This window comes from Grampus griseus (assembly GCF_964374135.1).
Source record: "Grampus griseus genome assembly, chromosome: 6".
Lineage (NCBI taxonomy): Eukaryota > Metazoa > Chordata > Mammalia > Artiodactyla > Delphinidae > Grampus > Grampus griseus.
The window spans coordinates 54,480,963-54,505,552 of NC_139000.1; the positions used below are offsets into that span (position 1 = coordinate 54,480,963).

At 39.1% G+C, this 24,590-nt stretch overlaps 1 protein-coding gene across 7 annotated transcripts in view; it reads right to left on the reverse strand.

Annotated features, from left to right (window-relative positions):
- The window catches only part of GLIS3 (GLIS family zinc finger 3), a 513,435-nt gene that overhangs the window by 482,451 nt on the left and 6,394 nt on the right, over positions 1-24,590 (reverse strand). For 3 of the 7 annotated variants that reach the window (XR_014296909.1, XR_014296910.1, XM_082657132.1), the window contains exon 2: positions 16,392-16,878. The exons of 2 other annotated variants lie outside the window; for them this stretch is intronic. Coding sequence is in view for 1 of the 5 variants with exons in the window: in XM_082657132.1 (XP_082513258.1) it covers positions 16,392-16,779 (388 nt within the window). In the remaining 4 variants the exon portion in view is untranslated. Of the gene's footprint in view, positions 1-16,391; positions 16,879-24,590 lie in introns of those variants that run through there. 2 more of the 7 variants (XM_082657136.1, XM_082657134.1) reach the window with 2 other exon arrangements.

Here is a 24,590-nt window from a genome sequence, read left to right on the forward strand (position 1 = left end):
TCTTTCAGCAGAAACTCTGCAAGCCAGAAGGGAGTGGAAGGACATATTTAAAGAGATGAAGGAGAAAAACCTACAACCAAGATTATTCTACCCAGTAAGGATCTCATTCTCTACCCAGTAAGATATGACGGAGAAATTAAAAGCTTTACAGACAAGCAACAGCTAAGAGAATTCAGCATCACCAAACCAGCTTTACAAAAAATGCTAAAGGAACTTCTCTAGGCAGGAAACACAAGAGAAGGAAAAGGCCTACAATAATAAACCCAAAACAATTAAGAAAATGGTAATAACATGCATATTGATAATTACCTTAAATGTAAATGGATTAAATGCTCCAAGCAAAAGACATAGACTGGCTGAATGGATACAAAAACAAGACCCGTATATATGCTGTCTACAAGAGACCCACTTCAGACCTAGGGACACATACAGACTGAAAGTGAGGGGATGGAAAAAGATATTCCATGCAAATGGATATCAAAAGAAAGCTGGAGTAGTAATTCTCATACCAGACAAAAGAGACTTTAAAACAAAGACTATTACAAGAGACAAAGAAGGACACTACATAATGATCAAGGGATCAGTGCAAGAAGATATAACAATTGTAAATATTTATGCACCCAATATAGGAGCACCTCAATACATAAGGCAAATACTAACAGCCATTAAAGGGGAAATCAACAGTAACACAATCATAGTAGGGGACTTTAACACCCCACTTTCACCAATGGACAGATCATCCAAAATGAAAATAAATAAGAAAACACAGCTTTAAATGATACATTAAACAATATGGACTTAATAGATATTTATAGGACATTCCATCCAAAAACAACAGAATACACATTCTTCTCAAGTGCTCACGGAACATTCTCCAGGATAGATCATATCTTGGGTCACAAATCAAGCCTTGGTAAATTTAAGAAAATTGAAATTGTATCAAGTATCTTTTCCGACCACAGCACTATGAGACTAGGTATCAATTACAGTTAAAAATTTGTAAGAAATACAAACACATGGAGGCTAAACAACACACTACTTAATAACCAAGAGATCACTGAAGCAATCAAAGAGGAAATCAAAAAAATACCTAGAAGCAAATGACAATTAAAACACAACGACCCAAAACCTATGGGATGCAGCAAGAGCAGTTCTAAGAGGTAAGTTTACAACAATACAATCCTACCTTAAGAAACATGAAACATCTCAAATAAACAACCTAACCTTACACCTAAAGCAATTAGAGAAAGAAGAATAAAAAAAAAAACCCCAAAGTTAGCAGAAGGAAAGGAATCATAAAGATCAGATCAGAAATAAATGAAAAAGAAATGAAGGAAACGACAGGAAAGATCAATAAAACTAAAAGCTGGTTCTTTGAGAAGATAAACAAAATTGATAAACCATTAGCCAGAATGATCAAGAAAAAAAGGGAGAAGACTCAAATCAATGGAATTAGAAATGAAAAAGGAGAAGTAACAACTGACACTACAGAAATACAAAGGATCATGAGAGATTATATGCCATAAAATGCCAATAAAGCAACTATATGCCAATAAAATGGACAACCTGGAAGAAATGGATAAATTCTTAGAAATGCACAACCTTCTGAGACTGAACCAGGAAGAAATAAAAAATATGAACACACAAATCACAGGCACTGAAATTGAAACTGTTAATAAAACTTCCAACGGGGCTTCCCTGGTGGCGCAGAGGTTGAGAGTCCGCCTGCCGATGCAGGGGACATGGGTTCGTGCTCCGGTCCGGGAAGATCCCACATGCCATGTAGTGGCTGGGCCTGTGAGCCATGGCTGCTAAGCCTGCGCGTCTGGAGCCTGTGCTCCACAAAAGGAGAGGCCACAACAGTGAGAGGCCCGCATACAGCAAAAAAAACCAAAACCAAAAACAAAAACAAAAATCTTCCAACAAACAAAAGCCCAGGACCAGATGGCTTCACAGGTGAATTCTATAAAACATTTAGAGAAGAGCTAACACCTATCCTTCTCAAAATCTTCCAAAATAAAGCAGAGGGAGGAACACTCCCAAACTCATTCTACGAGGCCACCATCACTCTGATACCAAACCCAGACAAACATGTCACAAAGTAAGAAAACTACAGGCCAATATCACTGATGAACATAGATGGAAAAATCCTCAACAAAATACTAGCAAACAGAATCCAACATACTAGCAAACAGAATCCAATAAAAAGATCATACACTATGATCAAGTGGGGTTTATCCCAGGAATGCAAGGATTCTTCAATATACACAAATCAATCAACGTGATACACCATATTAACAGATTGAAGGAGAAAAACCATATGATCATCTCAACAGATGCAGAGAAAGCTTTCGATAAAATTCAACATCTATTTATGATAAAAACCCTCCAGAAAGTAGGCATAGAGGGAAATTTCCTCAACATACTAAAGGCCATATATGACAGTCACACAGGCAACATCGTCCTCAATGGTGAAAAACTGAAACCATTTCCACTAAGATCAGGAACAAGACAAGGTTGCCCACTCTCACCACTCTTATTCAACATAGTTTTGGAAGTTTTAGCCACAGCAATCAGAGAAGAAAAGGAAATAAAAGGAATCCAAATCGGAAAAGAAGAAGTAAAGCTGTCACTGTTTCCAGATGACATGATACTATACGTAGAGAATCCTAAACATGCTACCAGAAAACTACTAGAGCTAATCAATGAATTTGGTAAAGTAGCAGGATACAAAATTAATGCACAGAAATCTCTGGCATTCCTATACACCAATGATGAAAAATCTGAAAGTGAAATTAAGAAAACACTCCCATTTACCATTGCAACAAGAACAAAATATCTAGGAATACACCTACCTAAGGAGACAAAAGACTTGTATGCAGATAATTATGACACTGATGAAAGAAATTAAAGATGATACAAATAGATGGAGAGATATACCACGTTCCTGGATTGGAAGAATCAACAATGTTAAAATGACTCTACTACCCAAAGCAATCTACAGATTCAATGCAATCCCTATGAAACTACCACTGGCATTTTTCACAGAACTAGAACAAAAAATTTCACAATTTGTATGGAAACACAAAAGACCCCAAATAGCCAAAGCAATCTTGAGAACAAAAAATGGAGCTGGAGGAATCAGGCTCCCTGACTTCAGACTGTACTACAAAACTACAGTAATCAAGGCACTATGGTACTGGCACAAAAACAGAAATATAGATCAATGGAACAGTGTAGAAAGCCCAGAGATAAACCCATGCACATATGGTGACCTTATCTTTGATAAAGGAGGCAGGAATGTACAGTTGAGAAAAGACAGCCTCTTCAATAAGTGGTGCTGGGAAAACTGGACAGCTACATGTAAAAGAATGAAATTAGAACACTCCCTAACACCATACACAAAAATAAATTCAAAATGGATTAAAGACCTAAATGTAAGGCCAGACACCATCAAACTCTTAGAGGAAAACATAGGCAGAACACTGTATGACATAAATCACAGCAAGATCCTTTTTGACCCACCTCCTAGAGAAATGGAAATAAAAACAAAAATAAACAAATGGGACCTAATAAAACTTAAAAGCTTTTGCACAGCAAAGGAAACCATAAACAAGACCAAAAGACAACCCTCAAAATGGGAGAAAATATTTGCAAATGAAGCAACTGACAAAGGATTAATGTCCAAAACATACAAGCAACTCATGCAACTCAATATCAAAAAAACAAACAACCCAATCCAAAAATAGGCAGAAGACCTAAATAGACATTTCTCCAAATAAGATATACAGACTGCCAATGAACACATGAAAGAATGCTCAACATCATTAATCATTAGAGAAATGCAAATCAAAACTACAATGAGATATCATCTCACACTGGTCAGAATGGCCATCATCAAAAAATCTACAAAAAAAAATGCTGGAGAGGGTGTGGAGCAAAGGGAACCCTCTTGCACTGTTGGTGGGAATGTAAATTGATACAGCCACTATGGAGAACAGTATGGAGGTTCCTTAAAAAACTAAAAATAGAACTACCATACAACCCAGCAATCCCAGTACTGGGCATATACCCTGAGAAAACCTTAATTCAAAAAGAGTCATGTACCAAAATGTTCATTGCAGCTCTATTTACAATAGCCAGGACATGGAAGCAATCTAAGTGTCCATCAACAGATGAATGGATAAAGAAAATGTGGCACATATATACAATGGAATATTACTCAGCCATAAAAAGGAACGAAACTGAGTTATTTGTACTGAGGTGGATGGACCTAGAGATTGTCATACAGGGTGAAGTAAGAAAGAGAAAAACAAATACCTTATGCTATCACATATATATGGAATCGAAGAAAAAATAATTGGTCAGAAGAACCTAGGGGCAAGACGGGAATAAAGATGCAGACCTACTAGCGAATGGACTTGAGGATACGGGGAGGGGGAAGGGTAAGCTGGGACAAAGTGAGAGAGTGGCATGGACATATATACACTACCAAACGTAAAATAGACAGCTAGTGGGAAGCAGCCGCATAGCACAGGGAGATCACCTCGGTGTTTTGTGACCACCTATAGGGGTGGGATGGGGAGGTTGGGAGGGAGGGAGATGCAAAAGGGAAGAGATATGGGGACATATGTAGATGTATAATTGATTCACTTTGTTATAAAGTGGAAACTAACACACCACTGTAAAGCAATTATACTCCAATAAAGATGTTTAAAAAAAAGTGTTGAAGGCAAACATAACAGTGAAGAAAAAAAAAATTCAATAAAAATAATCTTAAAAAGTAAAGTAAAATCAAAACCTAAAAAAAAAACCCCAGAGGTTAATTCCTACCCACCTGCTCCTAGATGTTGCCTAATTTCTTGTGCCTGCTGAAAGAGAGAGAAGTCCAGACAACAACTGTATTAGTTATCTATATACATAATAAATTACCACCAAATTAGTGGCTTAAAACAATACATGTGTATTATTATCTCAGTTTCTGTGGGTCAGGAATCTGAATATGGCTGGGATGGGCCCTTTGCTTCAGGGTCTCTCACAAGCCTGCAATCAAAGTGTCAGCTAGAGCTAGAGTCTCATCTGAAGGCTCAGCTGTGGAAGGCTCTACTTCAAATCTTACATGGTTGTTTGCAGAATTCAGTTTCAGGACTGAGGACTTCAGTTGATGGACTGAGGACTCAGTTCCTCACTGTTTTTTGGCCAGAGTCCCCTCTCTGTTACTTCCCACATGGGCCTTTCCAAAATCACAGCATTCTTAATCAAAGATACAAACCAAGAGGACAATAAAGAGAGTCTGCAAGCAGGACAACAGTGAAACCTTTTGTAACCTAATGATGGAAGTAACATTTCATCACCTTTGTCATGGTTAGAAGCAAGTCCCTACATCTAGCCTATACTCAAGTGGTGGCTATTACACAAGGGCATGAATGTCGAAAGACTGAGGGCCATCTTAGAGTCTGCCTGTCACAATAATGTATGGGCAATTATACAGAATTTGCTTCTATGTATGTGGGAAAATTACCTGGGCCAAATATGTAAGAAAATATGCTTTCAACACCCAATCCATATACTCCAAGTTTTAAAAATTTGACTCACTGATTAATTGTATGTGTTTTATGCCTGAGAGATTCCTATTAAAACTGCGAGAGCATTCAAATCATGAATAGATACTCTCTGATTATATAACCCAAGGCAACGAGAAATAGCTATGCTGAAATTTTTCAAAACTGACAGCCAAACTACTTCAAATTGCTGTGCTGTTCAAGGTGATTTCAAATAGAAATAATTTGTCTGCATATCTGAACCCTGGCAACCCTCACCTTCACTACACTCTCCATACAACATAAACCTAAATGCTTAATGGATCAACTATTATATGCTCTTTCTTAATTCCCACATCCAGGACTGAAAATCTGGTACCATTTAAAAAATAGTTTACCTTATAAACTGTAGTGGTCACTACTGAAAAGCAATGCAAAGTATCACAATCACAATCACAATTTAGTAGTTTATCTTTTAAGTAGAAAAATAAATTAAAAAAAATAACTTCTCGTAGAATTAACTTTTTCTGGTGGTCATTATTCCACAATCTCCTCCCTTACTTTGGAATCCTGCCAGCTAAAGAACACCATTTCTGTGATACCTTTGGAAACGTCACCGTTATTTGAAGCATATCCCCAAACTACGCTTACTTAGGAGACTAAGTCCTAGGTATCACTCAACCTACATGCTCCTTTTCTGAGCAGGAGGGACCCATGTTTATTCCATGAGGCTCTCGCTACCCAACTGGATGAACCAGACCTGACCCAAGCTGGACCAACCAGACTCTCTTTCTTTCTTTCCAAGGAACCTAAAACTGGCATAGAGGGACACTACCCAGTTGACTCATAACACAGAAGTTCTGAGTACATTACCTGTTTAGGGCTGGGAAGAAAGCCATGTTGAGGCCATAGATATTGTGATGGTTAATTTTATGGGTCAATTTAATTGGGCCATGGGGTGAACAGATATTTGGTCAAATATTATTCTGGGTATGTCTGTGAAGTGTTTCTAGATGAGATTAACATTTGAAATAGTAGACTGAGTCAAGGAGACTGCCCTCCCCAATGTGGATGGGCCTAGTCCGATCAGTTGAAGGTGTACATAGAACAAAAGGTGGATCCTCCCACAAGCAAGGAGGAACATTTCCTGCCTGACAGCTTTGAGCTGGGACCTCAGTCTTTTCCAACCTTCGGACTCAAACTGAAACATTGACTCTGCTTGAATCTTGAGGCTGCCTGCTTTTGGACTGGCACTTACACCACAGGCTCTCCTCATTCTCAGGCCTTCATACTTGGACTAGAACTAAACCATCAGCCCTCCTGGGTACCCAGCTTGCCGACTACAGATTCTGGTACGTTTCTGTGTACATACTTGCATGAGCCAATACCTTATAATAAATAAATAACCAGAAAAATAAATATATCCTATTGGTTCTATTTCTCTGGAGAACCTTGACTAATACAGACACACACACACACACACCAGAAAATCAATCTGCAGGGAGAAGAATGAAGTAATGTGCAAACAGAAGCAGCAGAGATAAAAAATCACATTGCCTAGAGGGAAGCAGTGTGGAGAAGTATCTTGTTCTTATAGTCCTTCAAAAGATCTTGTGGTCCATCCTCTTCTGGGGTGCCATGAAACACCCTTGGTTTCTTATAATAAATCCCCTTTTACATAAGCTAGCCCAGTGGATTTCAAGTTACTTGAAACCAAAAGAGGCTTGAATAAGGTACTTGGTGAATCAGTACACATGCAACAGAAGGCCCTGGTCTCCAGCTCAGCCCCCATAACCTGACTCACCCCAATACAAGACAGTAGGATGGTTAAGACCCAAGGCACTCGGTTCAGACAGTACCTGGATTCAATTCCCAGCTTTGCCACATTCTAGCCACATGACTGCTGCTAAATTACTCACCTCTTCAAACCTTAGTTTTCTTGATCTAATGTCACATATAGGGTTGTTACAAGGATTAAAAGGAACTGAGCTCCAGGGCCATCACGTTAGCCTTCTGAATTGTTCTCTAGTTGCATGGCCCAGCAGCTCTGCTCAGTGCAGCAGCTAGCCCAGAGTAAGGGTTTAAAAAAATTAGCTGTATCTTTTTTATATCACATTGCCTACCTGATTGCCACCAAAACCACTATCTTAATCAAGTAAGGAGGAACACTTTTAAAACAAATTGACACAAACACCTGCAACAATTTACTTGACAGTGATTTTCTGCTTCAGCTCACTGTTCTCTTCAAAATAAATATATACAGACACTACAATACTATATGGTAGAAATTATGGTAGACATAATTATGTCTTTCAGGAAATCGTACTCAACTGCCAAGAACCTAGCCTGCTGAGGCAAACCCTGTGCCAGAAAACCAAAACAACATCCTATAAAAGTACTTAGGGTTCCGAAGTCAGTGAGGCATGGGCTAAAATACTCATGTGTTCTTGGTCAAGTTACTTAATTTTTCCAAGCCTCTCTTTCCTCATGTTTTCAGTGGGGATACTTCACAGAGCTGGGAAGGATTAAATTAAAATATGTAAAGCTAAGCACAGTTATACAAAATATAAAGTGCTAAATAATTGCTAGCTCACTTATATCCAACCGTAGAACAACCAGAAACTGATATATTCTACCTAATAATATACAAATAATCACTCAATGGCCCCAAGAAATAATTTTGAAAGAAATAACTTACATGGGGCTAATCCTGTCAAGTAGGTTGAACTACTTTACCTTAAAGAAGTTGAGTAAGATGCCGAGTTTAAACACAATTAAACTTTCCCCTTAATGTAGGGCAACCCTGCCTTCATTCCAGCTCATCCTGGGTAGTCCTGGGCATAATTATTAATAGGGCCCCATTTCACTTTTGAAAGTGTCCTGGTTTGGATAATAAATTATATGATCACCCTATCTACAGTAAAATCTTTAGATGGAAGACAAACTTAAAAGATGTTATTTCATCTCAAGGCTTGTTTATTATGTTTTAATTTTTTTCTCTCTAGCTTTTGAGGCAAACCGTAAAAACAGAATTTAGGGTTCTACATCCACACAACAAGTAGCTTTTCAAACTGCCCAGACTTGGGAGTTATGACTAAGCTGGCCTTTACTTCAAAGGACAAATCCATGAATGAACAGGGTATTGAGATGAGGCCATTCCATTCAGCAGCAGGTGCTGTGGATTATGGAGAGCCATACTGCCCCTGTAATTAGGAAGAACAACACTTTACATGCGTCCGGCAGTTTACAGTGTAAAACGCATTCTCACATGTATCATCAAATTTAACTCTCAAGAGCAAACGCATTTTCTGTTCCACAATTTCATGCGTGCCTGAGATTTCCACACAAGTGGGTAACCACTTGGGAAACCTGAGTGCAGCTCACAAGCTCTCTGATGCTCACTTCTCCCTACCCACAATCCCCAGTCCCTGTCTTCCTCAGTTCCTTGACTCTTGCTTTCCATCCACTCCCAAGAATTTGAAACCCACGTTTTTGACCTTCTTCTCCCATTCTGAACCCTGCCCTCCAACTCCATCCCACCCTCAGGCCATGATGTCCAGGTTTGTTTACCAGCCTCATGAAACCGAAGCCAAAGATGAAAGGTGTTCTGGACACACTCCTACCAAAGACATGTCGCCAGGTCTGCCCTTTACCTAGACCCTGCCCATTGGGAAAGGAGCACAAGACATCACTCCCATTTTACAGATGAGAAAACTGAGTCAGGAAGATCAAGTGGCTTGCCCAATGTCACATACCAGCAAAGTGTGAACCAGATGTGGGTCTTCTGACTCTAGTGTCCATGCTCTTTCTCTTATACTAATGCTTCTCAAATTTCAGTGTGCACTTGCAAGGTCAGCAGCATAATTTACAGAGACCAAAATGAAAATGCTGGATCCCTTGTTCAAAAAGGAGGAAAATAGCATTTTCCTTTCTTCTCCCATCTCTTGACTTGCCGTGGTATTTTTTTATTTGCTATTTAACACTGGGCTACTTCCAAACAGGGATACTCACAGAGTGAATGCAGGCCTTCAAAGGTGCCCAGATCTTCACCCATGATTGGGCATGTGGGGCACACACATCTGACCCTGACTTCCCCACACCAATGCTCAGGTCCCTGCTGAGGGCAGAAGGCAGTAGTGGACACTGGGTGGGGCGAGGGAGCCAGTGGCCATCCTGGCCAGATGTGGAACTACGTATGAACTAAGACTCGAAGCCCCCCTCACCCCGCAAGCTCCAGTGTCCCACCAGACTTCACTTACAAAACACAATTTCAGAGATAAAATTAGTAATAATGTCAAGTCAGTGACCCCAGAGCATTATACCCCAAGTACAGGGCACCCCTTCTGAGACAGGGCACTGTGCAGTCACCCTTAAGCCAGTCCTGAGCACAAGAATCACCTGGGATCTTTTAAAATGCAAGATCTGACTCAGCAAATCTGGGGTGGCCCTGGGACTGTGCATTTCTAACCAGCTCCCAGAGGATGCTAACACTGTTGGCCTCAGACTATCCTTGAGTATCAAGATTCTACACCACAAGTCTCATTTTTTAACCAGTTTATTATGTCAGAGCCAATTACACACCTTCTATTTCTTTCATTATTCAAATAATGCAGCCATGAAAATAGGTATTAAATATGTGTCACCATCCATTGTATCCTTAAAATCTGATGTGTCAGAAGTAGCAAATCTATTCATATATTTATGATATCCTCCGGCCTGAGTTTAAAAACTTTATGCTTGTACATATACCGATGTCACTCAGGTGGCCATCACACAAAGGCTTCCTGATTCCTGCTCAGGTAGACAATGCCCTCCCTGCTCAGAAGGACCTATTGTTGAAAAGTGTCAAGTACAATTTTCTAAAACAGGAGCAAGGGCCCATATCCTCAGCTCATGGATAGAAATGATGGCTGAACAGTTCTGAGTTTTTAAAGATATACTTTTTCAGGAATGGGAGCAACCTTAGACTCTACTGAAGAGAGGGGGCAAGATTTCTCTGAATTCCTGTAGCAGGAACTCTCAGATTATGGAGTCTTATTCAGTGGCAACCCATGCAGCACATGAAAAATGAGATCTCTAGAAAACTGAGCCTCAGTCTCTTCATCCCTAAAATGGGGCCAATTACACTTGCCTTAGCTCATGGGATTATGCCTTTGATAAAATCATATGAAACAGTCACTATGAAAGGTTATGAACTACAAAGTACTTTACAAATCCAAAGTTGTTGCTGTTTAACAGCCTTAGAAAATGCTATAGGTTACTAACAGATGTAACATTTCAAGGTCATGCCCCATAGCATTTGAGGTGTGTATAGAAGGTAGGGGTGTTAACAGAATATATTCTTTTAAAGGTGGAATGTTATGAGACTGACAAACCACTTTCATAACTGCCTGCCATTCAGTAATGCTTGGAAATCCATCACCAATATGACTTATACTCAGCATCAATAAATCTCACAAAGTGAACCCTGTGCAGACCAAAGAGTAAACAATAGTGAACATTGTGTTTCACCTGTCTTGTTCGGCAAGATGAAATGAAAACTCTGGCTACCTCAACTGGAATAAAGCCTTTAGTATCTCACTGGTTTGGTTATTTTTGGAACCTTTTATGGAATATTAACTTTATTTGCTCTAATTCTGCAGGAAGCCACACTGGAAGTGCAAGGAAATATAAATGATTAAAAAGCAGAAGTAGGGGGGGGAAAAGTAACCACATATTTTGCCCCAACTTTCTTAAGCTAATATATCAACTGTATCTCTTCAAAAATGTGGGATTCCCCAATTGCTATTCTTGCCCCACTTCTAACATGACTACACTCAACATGGTTCACTCACTGGTGTTAGCAGATTTTTTTTTATTGTCTGTTGTTTTACCAGAGATCAACATAAGTAAAGGAATGATATAGGAAAGTAACTTTTTAAATCAGTGGCAGTATTTTAAAATTTTCTGATGTAGCAGTGGGGGAAAACTATGAAGCTAGTTGACCCACTAACGAATCAAGCTCTAACCTAAGCCCCAGGTTATAAACAATTAAATTAGTAAACCACAAACAGTAAAGAATAAAAATAAAACTTGATGTATTATTTAAAGTACACTAGTTTTTAGACCTCCCAGGCTCACACGACACATTTTCTTAGACCAGGTCTTTATAAGAGACACCAGTCTTAAGTGACACAAAAGAGTTTTTAAATCGCAATTAGTTTAGTGTCCTTGGTTGATATTATTCTGCTTTTTCTGACCAACAATAATGAATAACCCACAAGCACTAATGAATAACTAACTCCCTTTGTCTCCAAGGACAGCAGAGCCCAACAAGAAATGTCATAGGCCCTGAAGAAAAATACAAAACCTTTACAATGAAAATCTTCCCAATTATATAGTTCTAGGGGTACTGCGAATGTGGAATTGTCTTAAATATTTAAATAGCTATGTCAAACGTGCTTATAGTGAGGATCATAAAACTGATTTCCCAGATGCTTTGAAAAATGCATTTCTCCCAGTCTAATTACAGTCTGTAACTGTTGAGCAGGAAGTAGGGAGAAATGCCATTAGTGGTACAATTTAACTTAGATTCTGTACTCACCAATTCTAGGAGGGCCAGAAAGTTGCCAACTGCAGAAAGTCCTCCAAACTCAGTCACTCACCAGCAAAGATAAATATGAAAATTCTTATCTCAGCACATTAAAAATTGACATGTGGTAAGCAATCATTTTTAAAACGAATTTCTATATCTTAGAAATATAAAGCTACAAGTAACTTTTTTCTCTGTTGTAGTACAAAGCAAATAAACAAATACACTCATGTTCCTGAGAGCCAGGGCTCTCACTGACAAATTCACAATGAGGAAGTATGAGGAAGAACTCTGTGATGTATTTTAACTGGAACTCATTATCTTGGTCTGGTGTATCTCCTCACTCTGTCCACAGAAAGGACCTAGAAGCAATGACACCCCAGAGCCAATAAGAACACCCTTTCATCCAGTTTCCCAAATAACAATTCCCACTAAAAGGAACCTGAACTTTTTGGAAAAATAGCTGATTCCAGGTCTGGGGCAGGGAAGTACAAATGAGCCTAGAACATCTTGCTTTGTCTCAAACCAAGGAAGTACTTAATGGGAACATGTCAAAAGGACATAAGAACTGACTTGAAGGGGCTCCCATTGGCCAAATCTGGGACAGTTTGAGCATCAGAAAAAACAATGATGGTAGTGAATTATAGCACAGTGAATTTTTTAAAAGAATACATGAATCTGCAATGACTCTAAAAGAGAAGGGAAAGAAGCTCTCCCTTCTAGAAGAATACCAGATAATAAACCTAGAAGGAATGATAAAATCAGAAAATAACTATTATGCAATCAGCAGCATAACTGATTCATACAAGGATCATCAATAAATGCTATGAGGGCTTCCCTGGTGGCGTAGCGGTTGAGAGTCCGCCTGCTGATGCAGGGGACACGGGTTCGTGCCCCGGTCCAGGAAGATCCCACATGCCACGGAGCGCCTAGGCCCGTGAGCCATGGCCGCTGAGCCTGCGCGTCCGGAGCCTGTGCTCAGCAACGGTAGAGGCCCGAGTACCGCAAAAAAATAAATAATTAATTAAAAATGCTATGAAAGGCTGTTACAGAATAAGATATTCACATACGATTATTTGGATCCACATCATTCCCAAGGTTAAAATCCTTCCACCGCTTGTTAGTGTCCTCAAGATGGATCCAAACTCCTTGGTATGGCACTCATGACCCTTCATCTGGCTACTGCTTATTCTTTTCCAGCCTCATCTCTTACCAAAGTCTCCACACCTCCCCTCAATGTGAAACCAGATAGAAGTCCATGAAAATGCACCATGATCTCTCCCCTCCAGGTTTTGAGCGTGCTTTTCTCCCTACCCAGAGTAAGTTCCAGACAGCCCCTGCCCCTTCACACACACACAGAGGACATACTCTTCCATGATTGTAAGGCTAGCTCCTCATTCTTCAGGTGCCTGCCTAGATACCCTACTCTCCTCCCAGATCCACTTTTCAAGCACCGGCTGGGAACCCCTCCCAATGTTGCCATATCACCCTGAGTGTATCTCTACCAAAGCCTTAACTATGCTTTATTCTAACTGCCCATTTATTTTTTCTGAGTTCTCAACTCCTTGAGGGCCAGGACTATGTTTTATTGGTTATTATATCCCCAAAACAGTGGCTCACCCATAACATATGCTCAATAATTATTTGTAGAGCAAATGATTGGATGAAGCTCAAACAGTCCCAGATCACCATTCTCAAACAGTTACTGGCTTAGTTTAGGAATTGTTATCCAAGATGTGAAAGGGACACATTCAGCCACTCCTGGCACCATCCAGACCACTAGTGGTATCCAAGCTGCAAGGCAAGGGGGAATAATAATACAGTTGTCCTCAACCCCTTACCCATGCCCATGCATGCCCCAATCATGCAGATCCAGAACAGGCACTGCAAACTTTTAAGCTGAGCAAGGAGCCAGAAAACAGAAAAGAAGAGAATCAGGAAGCAGTTCTAATTTTCACATGAGTTCCAAGATGTATTAACCCTGATAGTTCGTTATTCCTTAAGTACCTGAAGCATTTTTTATAAACTACGATTATAATTATAACCACTTCTAATCACTATTAAAGTAATATTCCCAAACTCCTTATTGCCTGGCAGGGCTTATGTTACTTATTCTTTCTAGACCTTAGTTCCCTTATCAGTTAATCAACAATAGCATACAACTCAGGGCTGTCGTGAGGAATAACTATGTACTGGAAAGCACTTAACATGGTGCCTGACACATGCTAAGTTATGATATAATAACTGCAAGTTATTAATATTATCACCATTATTATTGCCAGTCAGGATTTCAAACACAAGTATATATAAAAGCAAGCTACAGTTCACTAGTCAAGCATGAGCTGAAAGATTTTACTGGGCCTCAGTCCCTGAAAATACAAACACATGAACTTGACATTAAGAACCTTAGCTCGCCACGTCATGAACATAGCAACCTGACAATGACGGAGCTATTTCAGATGCAGTCCCCAGGGAAAATTTTTCCTACACTTACACTAAATATCAGTAGCTCTGAGAAATAAAACACCTCAAAACCAAGCCTACACCAAAGTAAGTAAAAAAAGAAAAGAAAAAGTTACACATGTTTACTTTTTTTTTTTTTTAAGCTACCCATTTATACCAACTTCTCCATATACAGAAATACACAGACACTAAAACAAAAAACTTTTGGGTTACTTGCCTGATATAAATCATTATTCATCATAATTGGATAAGTTATGAGTTAACTGGGTGAATGGCTACTCACAAGGCTGCTAGTAATTTTATTTGGTGGTATAAACACTTAGTATAAACATTTAAAACTAAATGCTAAAAATACCTAAAGGAATATATAATCATGCTATTTTACATAACAGAGCTATATTTTACATGGGATACATACTCCTTCTTTTTCTAGCCCCAATACACATATCATTAGCAATATAACCTCATTAAGTCAACAACAGTTTCTAGAGAGAGCATGTCACTCACATAATTTGTTATTCTCCAAAAATTATTCTTAATTTAAAATGTATGGTAATTCAAACACTGCTTAATTAAAAGCATTCTCTCTGCATTTCAAATTAACAAGTTTTTTCTAGTTCTCAACAAGCACAAAAATACATCTTTTCATTATACTCTTCTAGCTGCCTACTCTCTTGTCACTAGCTGTATTATAAAAATTATAGGTTTAGGGACTTCCCTGGTGGCGCAGTGGTTAAGAATCTGCCTGCCGATGCAGGGGACACGGGTTCGGTCCCTGGTCCAGGAAGATCCCATATGCCACAGAGCAACTAAGCCCGTGCGCCACCACTACTGAGCCTGCGCTCTACAGCCCGCGAGCCACAATTACTGAGGCCCGCATGCCTAGAGCCCGTGCTCTGCAACAAGAGAAGCCACCACAAGGAGAAGCATGCACACCACAACGAAGAGTAGCACCCCCCGGGCTTCCCTGGTGGCGCAGTGGTTGAGAGTCCGCCTGCTGATGCAGGGGACGTGGGTTCGTGCCCCAGTCCGGGAAGATCCCACATGCCGTGGAGTGGCTGGGCCCGTGGGCCATGGCCGCTGAGCCTGCGCGTCCAGAGCCTGTGCTCCGCAACGGGAGAGGCCACGACAGTGAGAGGCCCGCGTAACGCGCAAAAAAAAAAAAAAAAAAAAAAGAGTAGCACCCCCACTCAACGCAACTAGAGAAAGCCTGTGCACAGCAACAAAGACCCAATGCAGCCAAAAATGAATAAATAAAATTTTTAAAAATTATAGGCTTTGCTCTTAGAATAATTTTTTATCATTTTATGTACTAGTTCCTCATTTTATTGGCTGTTAAAATTTCTCCCTTTTTAATCCTTTTCCTTCCAAACACCATCTTTCTTCTAGCATCCAACTAACATAATGACAGTTCCAGCCACCCATCTCCTCCATGGCCTGCAGAATCCAGCCCCTGGTAAGCCAAGGCAGAGCTCTGTGTATCCAGAGGGCAGGATCATACTAAACTTGCTCTTGCCCTTCCTCTGCCACCACCCACCCTACCTCCCTGTTTCCAATCTTTCTATCTCATCTTCCACTCTATTTCACAGTCCCATGAGATGACACATTTACCACTGTGGTGCCCTCACCCTCACACGTATGTACACGTGTACACGTCCACATCCTTTCCTAGAAAGCTACATATCATTATGAGACTAACAACTTTGACCCTGACACTGAATCATGTATTTTTCCATTGGATTTGCTGGCAGAGAAGAGACAAGGAGGAGAAAAAAAATAGTGTCCACTTTTAAAAGATCTCAAAAAGACAATCCTACCTTTCCCAGATTTTGGAGGAAAGGGGCTTCCAAACTCCTGTTGCTTTGGCTTTAAAGTGTGTGGCCCTGACATGCCTCCAGTCTGCGTGACCTGGAAACGTGGCTTCCCACTGGTGAGCACTTGTCTCCTGGGGCTCAAGGCAGGCAGATGGATGGGGCTCTCATTCATGTTGCTCTGAGGAGCCATCCCTCCTCCTGAGGGCATCTTGAGATGGAGGCTGTTAGCAAGGCTTCCAATGGCAGGGCTTGGTGTGCTGCCACAGGATGAGGGGCCAGGAGTCCCCGAGTGGGCTCGAATGGGAGGAATATGTTGGCCACTGACCATCCCGGGCCCCTGTGGGGTTCCTGATGTCCGGTGGAGATTCATGCTGCATGACCTTCCATTCATTCTGACAAAACCTGTAGCCAGGTTGGTCAAATATCCAATGACACTAATGATTCCTTTCAGGCAAAGTCCAATAAGTTATCCATGGTGTGGTTTATTAGCCTGTTTAAAAAAATAAATGCAGGCATTTTTAAAAGTAAAAACGAAAATAAATTACAACGAGTTTTCAACCTGTGTAGCATTCATATCAGGAAGAAAAGAAGCACTCTCAGCAAAACGGTCTTTTATGTAGAACAGGGTTATCTAATACATGGTTCATTGTCAGGCACTCTCCCCTCCTGCACTCGTTGTAGACATGGATTATGGATCACTGCACTGTTTTTTTTGCCAATGAACCCTTCTCAATACAGTGCTCTTGGCAACTATAACCAATCTACTGGTGCCAGCTTGCAAAACGAAACTTATTTTGCTCCGTAGTGGATTTGTCGGTACTAGCTCACATTTGCTACAGTGCATCCTGGGAAACCCAAAAGCATCACCTTCATGAGCTGTGAGACTAGTGCTTCAAAGATTCCAGTAAACAAACAAAAAGCCAATACAGGGCTTCCCTGGTGGCGCAGTGGTTAAGAATCTGCCTGCCAATGCAGGGGACATGGGTTTGAGTCCTGGTCCGGGAAGATCCCACATGCCGCAGAGCAACTAAGCCTGTGCGCCACAACTACTGAGCCTGTGCTCTAGAGTCCGCACGTCTAGAGCCCGTGCTTCACAAGAGAAGAAGCCACCGCCATGAGAGGCCCGCACACCGCAACGAAGAGTAGCCCCCGCTCACCGCAACTAGAGAAAGCTGCACAGCAACAAAGACCCAGTGCAGCCAAAACTAAATCAAGAAAAATTTTTAAAAAGCCGATATAACCTCTAAAAGAGATTATGAGGACATTAAACCATCTCAGATTTTTACTCTATGAGCAATCTTTTTCACAGTCCCTAGATTTACAAAGGATAAAAAAATAGGCATGGGAATCTCACAAAGGCTTCATATATCCATATATCCAAATATTCACAGCAGCGTTAGAGTCTTGGTTCTATACTGATCCTGAGTTATGGGGAAGGAAATAGAATCAACATCACAATACTCTCATCTTCCAGTAAGATCCTAGAAAAGGAAAAGGCTGTGTGAAATGCTTTATGGAAAGCATAAGGACAAAACAACCCTTCTAAAGGTGAGTATGTTCATCATGCACCACACACAGTAAACTGACAGTAGTTCCATGAAGCTTCCATCTGCCATCTTACCACTCCCTTCCTCAAGTGGCAGAGGGAGAACCAAAAGTAGTGACGTGGCCACAGGACATCATCATCCATCCATATATAATAATGTCAGTACTTCCTGGTTATAAATCATTAGGAAAGGCCTTTTCCTCCCTTGATCCACAGTTCCCCAAAATGTGTGTAATAACATGACTAAGTGCCACTACTCCAAATAAATGACCGACATAGTCACAATCTGTATTCTTTTATACAGACATGATAGTCATGGAAAGAAGCCAAAGCTGAACAAACACAAGAAATACAGACTGAGTGCAAAGTAGTAATGGCCAGATATCCTCAACTGGATGATTCCCATTTTTTCTCTATGATCCACTCAATGTCTTAGACGAATATTTCCAACTCAACTCCCAAATGAATGTTCCATAAATCATCAAGTACAAGATATCAAGAACAGCAAACCTTTTGTGAAGAATTTTTTTTTACTGTTTTAGAAAATCAAAAATACAGGTATCCCTTGCTTTTCAAAATTTCACCTTACGCCACTTTGCTTTTACAAAACTTACCTAAGTACCTCTAACCAAAAGAAATTTGAGGAGGATTTTCACTTTTATGAAAAAAGGTGAAAAGCAAAAACAGCTTTAGCATTTGTTCTGCAGGGGGCCATTATAGAGGCAGTACTCACCCCAAGCAGTGAGAGTGCTCCTTCGCTGGGAACTACGCTCAGCATCTCAACTTCAAGCCTCCAGAGCATTGAACTGTGTCTGTGAACATCTGTGCTTTATCTCATTTTATTTTGTGCATCCCTTAGCAACATGTGTCCTAAGGTAATTGCTTCTTCGTTTTATGCCATTTCAGCTGATGAAAGATTTCATAGGAACACTCTACTTTCAGATAGCAGGGGAAACCTGTAGTATTTAATTTTCAAGCCAAGCACTCACTGTGCCTTCTGCAAAGCTGAGTGTGTATGCCCATATGTTGAGGAACTTCCAAAATTACCAACAATATAAAACTGGAATGTTTTCTTCACCTTTATCAAGTCTCCATTTTATTAAGAATTCTATCAGTCTGTCACATTTAATACTGACATGCCTCCTCGGAAAAAATCCTAGGTCTCACTCCTGTCCTTCCCTCCACTACAGTTGCCAAGAAGGGACAAATAAATCTAATGAAGATTATCCAAAACTGCATCATTTAAGTTTGTTTATGGAACAATAAGAAATGAACCCTGGTACCAGACTGGTTGTAAGGTTTTTTTTTTAATTATGGAAAAATTCCAATGCCTTTTCTGCTGCATCCATTTAGAAGAACTCAAGTATACTACCAGCTGTCTGTTGATTCACTGGTTGATTGTGGGCAAGAGTCATTTAATGTCTCTGTGCTTTGCCAGATGATATTGGCCAACTATTCTCCATTCATTGATAAAACAGTGTTTTCTGAGGCACTTTGAACCCTGCAAAAGAAAGCACTTATTCAGTACCAACCAAAAAAAAAAAAAAAAAAAAAAAAGGCAAAATAAATATGTTGTATTGGCAATTCGTTGAAAATGAGGAATTATCCAACATGACTGGAAATATGAGTCACTAAGACCATGGGCCAAGTGACAAGTTTCTGCAGATTTGCAGACTATGCCCATTTCCAGGTTTTTTAAAAATAAGGGAGTCGATTTTGGCATCAAGATCATATATAAGCAGGAATTCTCATAAAAAATCTGGGTAAAAACATATAAGTAAGGGTTTCCCTGGTGGCGCAGTGGTTGAGAGTCTGCCTGCCGATGCAGAGGACACGGGTTCATGCCCCGGTCCGGGAAGATCCCACATGCCGCAGAGCGGCTGGGCCTGTGAGCCATGGCCGCTGAGCCTGCACGTCCGGAGCCTGTGCTCTGCAACGGGACAGGCCACAACAGTGAGAGGCCCGCATACCGCAGAAAAAAAAAAAAAAAAACATATAAGTAAGTACTCAGCATTTGGTTAGATCATTAAGAAGGTGAGTTTGTAAGAAGGAAAAATAATTAAAGAACTGAGAATTTAATTATCAGAACTCATACCTGCCCGGATATTTATTTTATTTTTATTTTTTATAAATCACACTCCTGTTTTAAATAGCTTTAGGGTGAAAGTAAAAACAACAACAAAAATGTACTTAAATTTTATTACTAAAAAAGCAATAGCCAGAAAGTAAAGTGATTAATACCATAAAGAAAAACCAATAGGTCAATGGTGTGTGAGCTGAGAAAAACCAGCCTCAAGACAAAAATAAAATAAACTGTATGAGAAAATATGCCAAATAATCCAGTTTTCACATTAATTACACCAACAAATTTTTTAAGCATTAGACACCAGAATTTAAAAATCAATTTGCTTATTCATATTATATAATATTTTACGTGCTTTTTGGCCAGGTCATATGATCATAATTCTAAGCCCACTTGGTAACAAAAAAGGAATAAACAGCTAACTTTTAAGAAAGACCCATCCTCACTGAGTCAGAGTGAATAGAGTACTCAACTAGAAGTTAGGACACCTAACTAATTGTGTTCTAATTCTAATTGTTCTAATTGTGGCAAATCATTTACAACATCTCTGGACAGTTTTTCATCCACAAAATGAAGAATTTGGTGATAATCACTTGAAATTTTGTTCTTCCAGATAATTAAGAAAAGGAAGATTATGGAAAATACTCATTAACTGCGATGAAGGATAAATATGTAGATTTTTATACCTATGGCACTTAAATCAAAGGGATTGGGTGGATATGAAAGCAAAAATAACAGTAATCTCTACTGTCTCCATCACATCAGAGATGTGCTGAAAGACAACACCCACCTTGAAAAATGAACATTGGGTTAAATTTTCCTACACTTTGCCAGAAAGTAAAATCACAACTAATCACTATCAAAACCTGACTGGTAGGATTCCACTGGAAGAGCATCTTTCTATTTAAAAACTTAATCAAGTTCTCCACCATTACTTTCTCCTCTGTCCTCCATCCAACTACTCTAAACCTAAGCATCAACAGAAAAAAAGAAGAAAAAGGAAAAGCATGGAACCCCCGGAAGTATAAATTTAGGGTACTTTGGATCTGACATATTAATACATTTAGATTTTTAATACTCCTTTGGTTCTAATAATGAAAATGTTCATTCATCCTGCTATATGAGTCAACATAAGTTAATAAATCTTTCCTTTCGGCCACTTGAAAACTCTTAAAACACATTCCTGTAAGTCAAGTCAGAGAGGAAGTTACTTAACTCCTAAGAAAACCAAGGCACAAAATCACTTAATGATAATTTCATTAGATTTCTGGAAAAGCTATGACTTTAATCAAAATACAAGATCATGACTCTACCTTCTACCCAAAGCTCAAGGCACTGTGCCGTGTGGATTAAAAGATTACACAGAACAATGTTAACTCATCCCTTCAAGAAAATTCCAAAAACACGAGTTCTATAATGTCTATTTACAGCCAAAAGCCCTTTCTTAGTTAATATTATTAACAGACTCATCTAGAGTCATAATTCATCTGATGAGCCAGTTAATTATTAATTTTCATACATCATTTCATTTCCTTAGGCTACATTTAGCCTTTGTTACATTTTCCATTCCTTATGCCACAAGCATTTCTTACCCTGCATAGAAAATCTGATAATGAGACACAAAATGCCTGTCAGCAAACAAACTGCTCCTGGGCTGGCTTCTTATATATACGTCTAAACCATCTAAAATAGAGTTTTTATTGATTCTTTTTATTTTTCCCGCTTCCGGTTAATGATTGTATAATTTCATTAACATTGCCTTTTCAACATCACTGCCTTGATCGCTAATAGGCCCCTGCTATTCCCATGGGTTTCTCTAGTTACAGCTTTGTAGCCAGAAGAATATAGAAATGAAAAGCCTATTGATAGATAATATAAGGTATTCTCGTGCACTGCTGCAGTGTGAAGCACGTTTTGCAATTCAATCAAGGACAGATAGAGCTGAATGTTCTTAGACCCTAGGAGTTCATTTTAATAAGCAGAATGTACCTTGTCTTAACACAGGTGACTGACTCCTCAGAAAAGATTGTATAAACAAACACCAATCGTGTAAGTCATTTTATTGGCAACAATATAAACACAGCTATATTAGATGTCACCAATAAATCAAAATTATTCTTGTCTGCAATTTTAACAAGAGGAAAGTGCAAACATGTGCCTGCGAAGCTGGAGGATACTATAGAGGAAATGCACTGGATGCATACAATATCATTTCTCTAAACTGAAAGTATATTAAGTAACCAGCAACAAAGTTTAGTTGATCATTTCCGTGTTTTCATAACTTTATACAGTGAGACTGACACTCTCACAGACTTTACAACAGAGGTCACACAGAAACAGGGATGGAATAATTCCATATTTGGGATGTGGAGTGGAAACTTGGGGAGGTTACACCTTGTAACTAGTACATATAGACCGTATAGTCACTTGGGCACTCCCAAGGTCTAATATATGTAATTCGAGAATATTAACATATTTATTTTGAATACTAAGATGTTTATAGCTATTACTCAAGCAATATAATCACCAATAAAATGAAATCAAAGAAGTTTAGCTTTGAGTTATACCATACTTTACTTAAAAGTATGAAGACAAATCAGTGTTCCCTTCAGAAATTCAAGACCATTCTACCAAAGACCACTCAGAAAAGATTATATAATGAACTTATGGATCCCATCTAATAGAATTCCTGACTCTGTTTTAATCTGTGATTACAACTCTTTGCTATCGAATTAGAGATATACACATTTTAACTTTTTATATAAAATTTTCTTAAAAATAAAAATAATCTTCCCTAAATTTATAGAGTAAAATATCTGGCAGTGCCTTTTTAATCAAATTTAGTGGCTACGATACTAAAAATGTGGGTAGTCATTATGGACAGGACACTGAGGAAAGGAAGGAAAGGGAAAGGGAGAAGAGGGACAGAAAGAAGGAGAGAGAAGGAAGGGGAGGGGAAGGCAGTGCTAAAAAATGACCAAATCTAATGCAGGAATTTATTCTGTAGTTAGTTAATCCTAACTTAAAAATCAGAAGCAGCATTGAGAACATTCCACACGATGCTAGTGATTATGGATATCTGGAAGAAATATAGAACCTTCAAGAAAATACTGCTGGAGGGCATTATTAGAAGTTCAATAACCTCTCTTAGAATCTACTTTCCACACTTCAATGCATCTATGCAACTCTCATATCCCCCTAACTTACTAAATGCCACTATTTTTAGTAGCAATTACCTACAAGTGTTTCATCAACTTTGCCTCAGTCATGAACTCATCAATGAGTACAGAAAGTTCTAGAAAAATATGGCCCTACCAAAAAACGGCAACAGAGAGGGGGATAGTTAGGGATTCCCTTAGTCAGCTGCAAGAAATCACACACAATGAGAACGAACTTGAAACCAAAAAGATTTTTGAGACAAACATAGGTAAGTTCAGAAAGGTAACCATGCCTTGGCCCATGCATTGGCCCAAGGTGAATATGGGCCATAAGTTCCTAGATCTATGTTTAACAAAGTAATGTTTCTAAAGCACTGTTTTTCAAATTGACGGCAATCCATTGGTGAGCCCTGAAATCAATTATTCAATGGCAAAACATTTTTTTAATGAAATAGAACCAACTAGAATAAAACAGAAGCTATCAATGTGCATCAAATATATTAATGGTTAAGAATTGTTTCCTTTTAATGATTTGTGGGTGTATATGTCTGCATATCTATATGCATATAGTGTATTCTGGGTAAGATGAAAAATATATTTTCTGGTGGGTTGCAGACAAAAAAGCATAAAAGCTACTGTTATGGAAGCATTTGGACTATCTGCCTGCCCAGGTACTTAACAGGAATATCTGTAGACATAGACAGAATTAAACAACCAAAGTAAAACAAATACCATAATATAGCCGTAATAAAGAAAAGATCTAAATGTTTGACATTTTTAGCTTTATGAAAAATAAGGCTTAAATCACACAAAGCTACACTCCTACCACTGTTATCTTTCACTTTATCTTTTATTTAGCATCAACTGATCAACTGTGCTCTACAAATATCAATTAACCAACTGACTACCAGAATCAGGATCAAAATGACTGACAATTTTATATCTTCCTTGTTCTAAAGGGTACATGACCTTCCCTGGAATAAAACTTCACTTTTACAGTGATAAAGAGGGAAAGTATAAATTAACACATAACTGCCTTTGAGAACTGACTTTTTTTTGAAATCTGTTCTTAATACGAGTTAACCATCAGATCCTATGAAGAGGAATTTGAAATGGAAAAACGAACACATTCCCAGTGATGTCACCACTGAATTAATTACCTGAATTGCAAAGAGTGAACAAACACCACATGGCCATGGTTTGAGACACAAAGCCTTCTTCAGAAATATAAAAGAAAAGTAACTGGCTGGAGATTTTTCTTTAAAAAAAAAAAATCCATCCTCACACAAGGAGATACACAGGTTGTAAAATACGGCAAATGAAAGTGCATTCTTTGTCACCTAGTATGTATAAATAACTACTCAGCCCATATGAATAGCTATTTGCAAAGCTAAAACTCACTATATGTTCAAAAG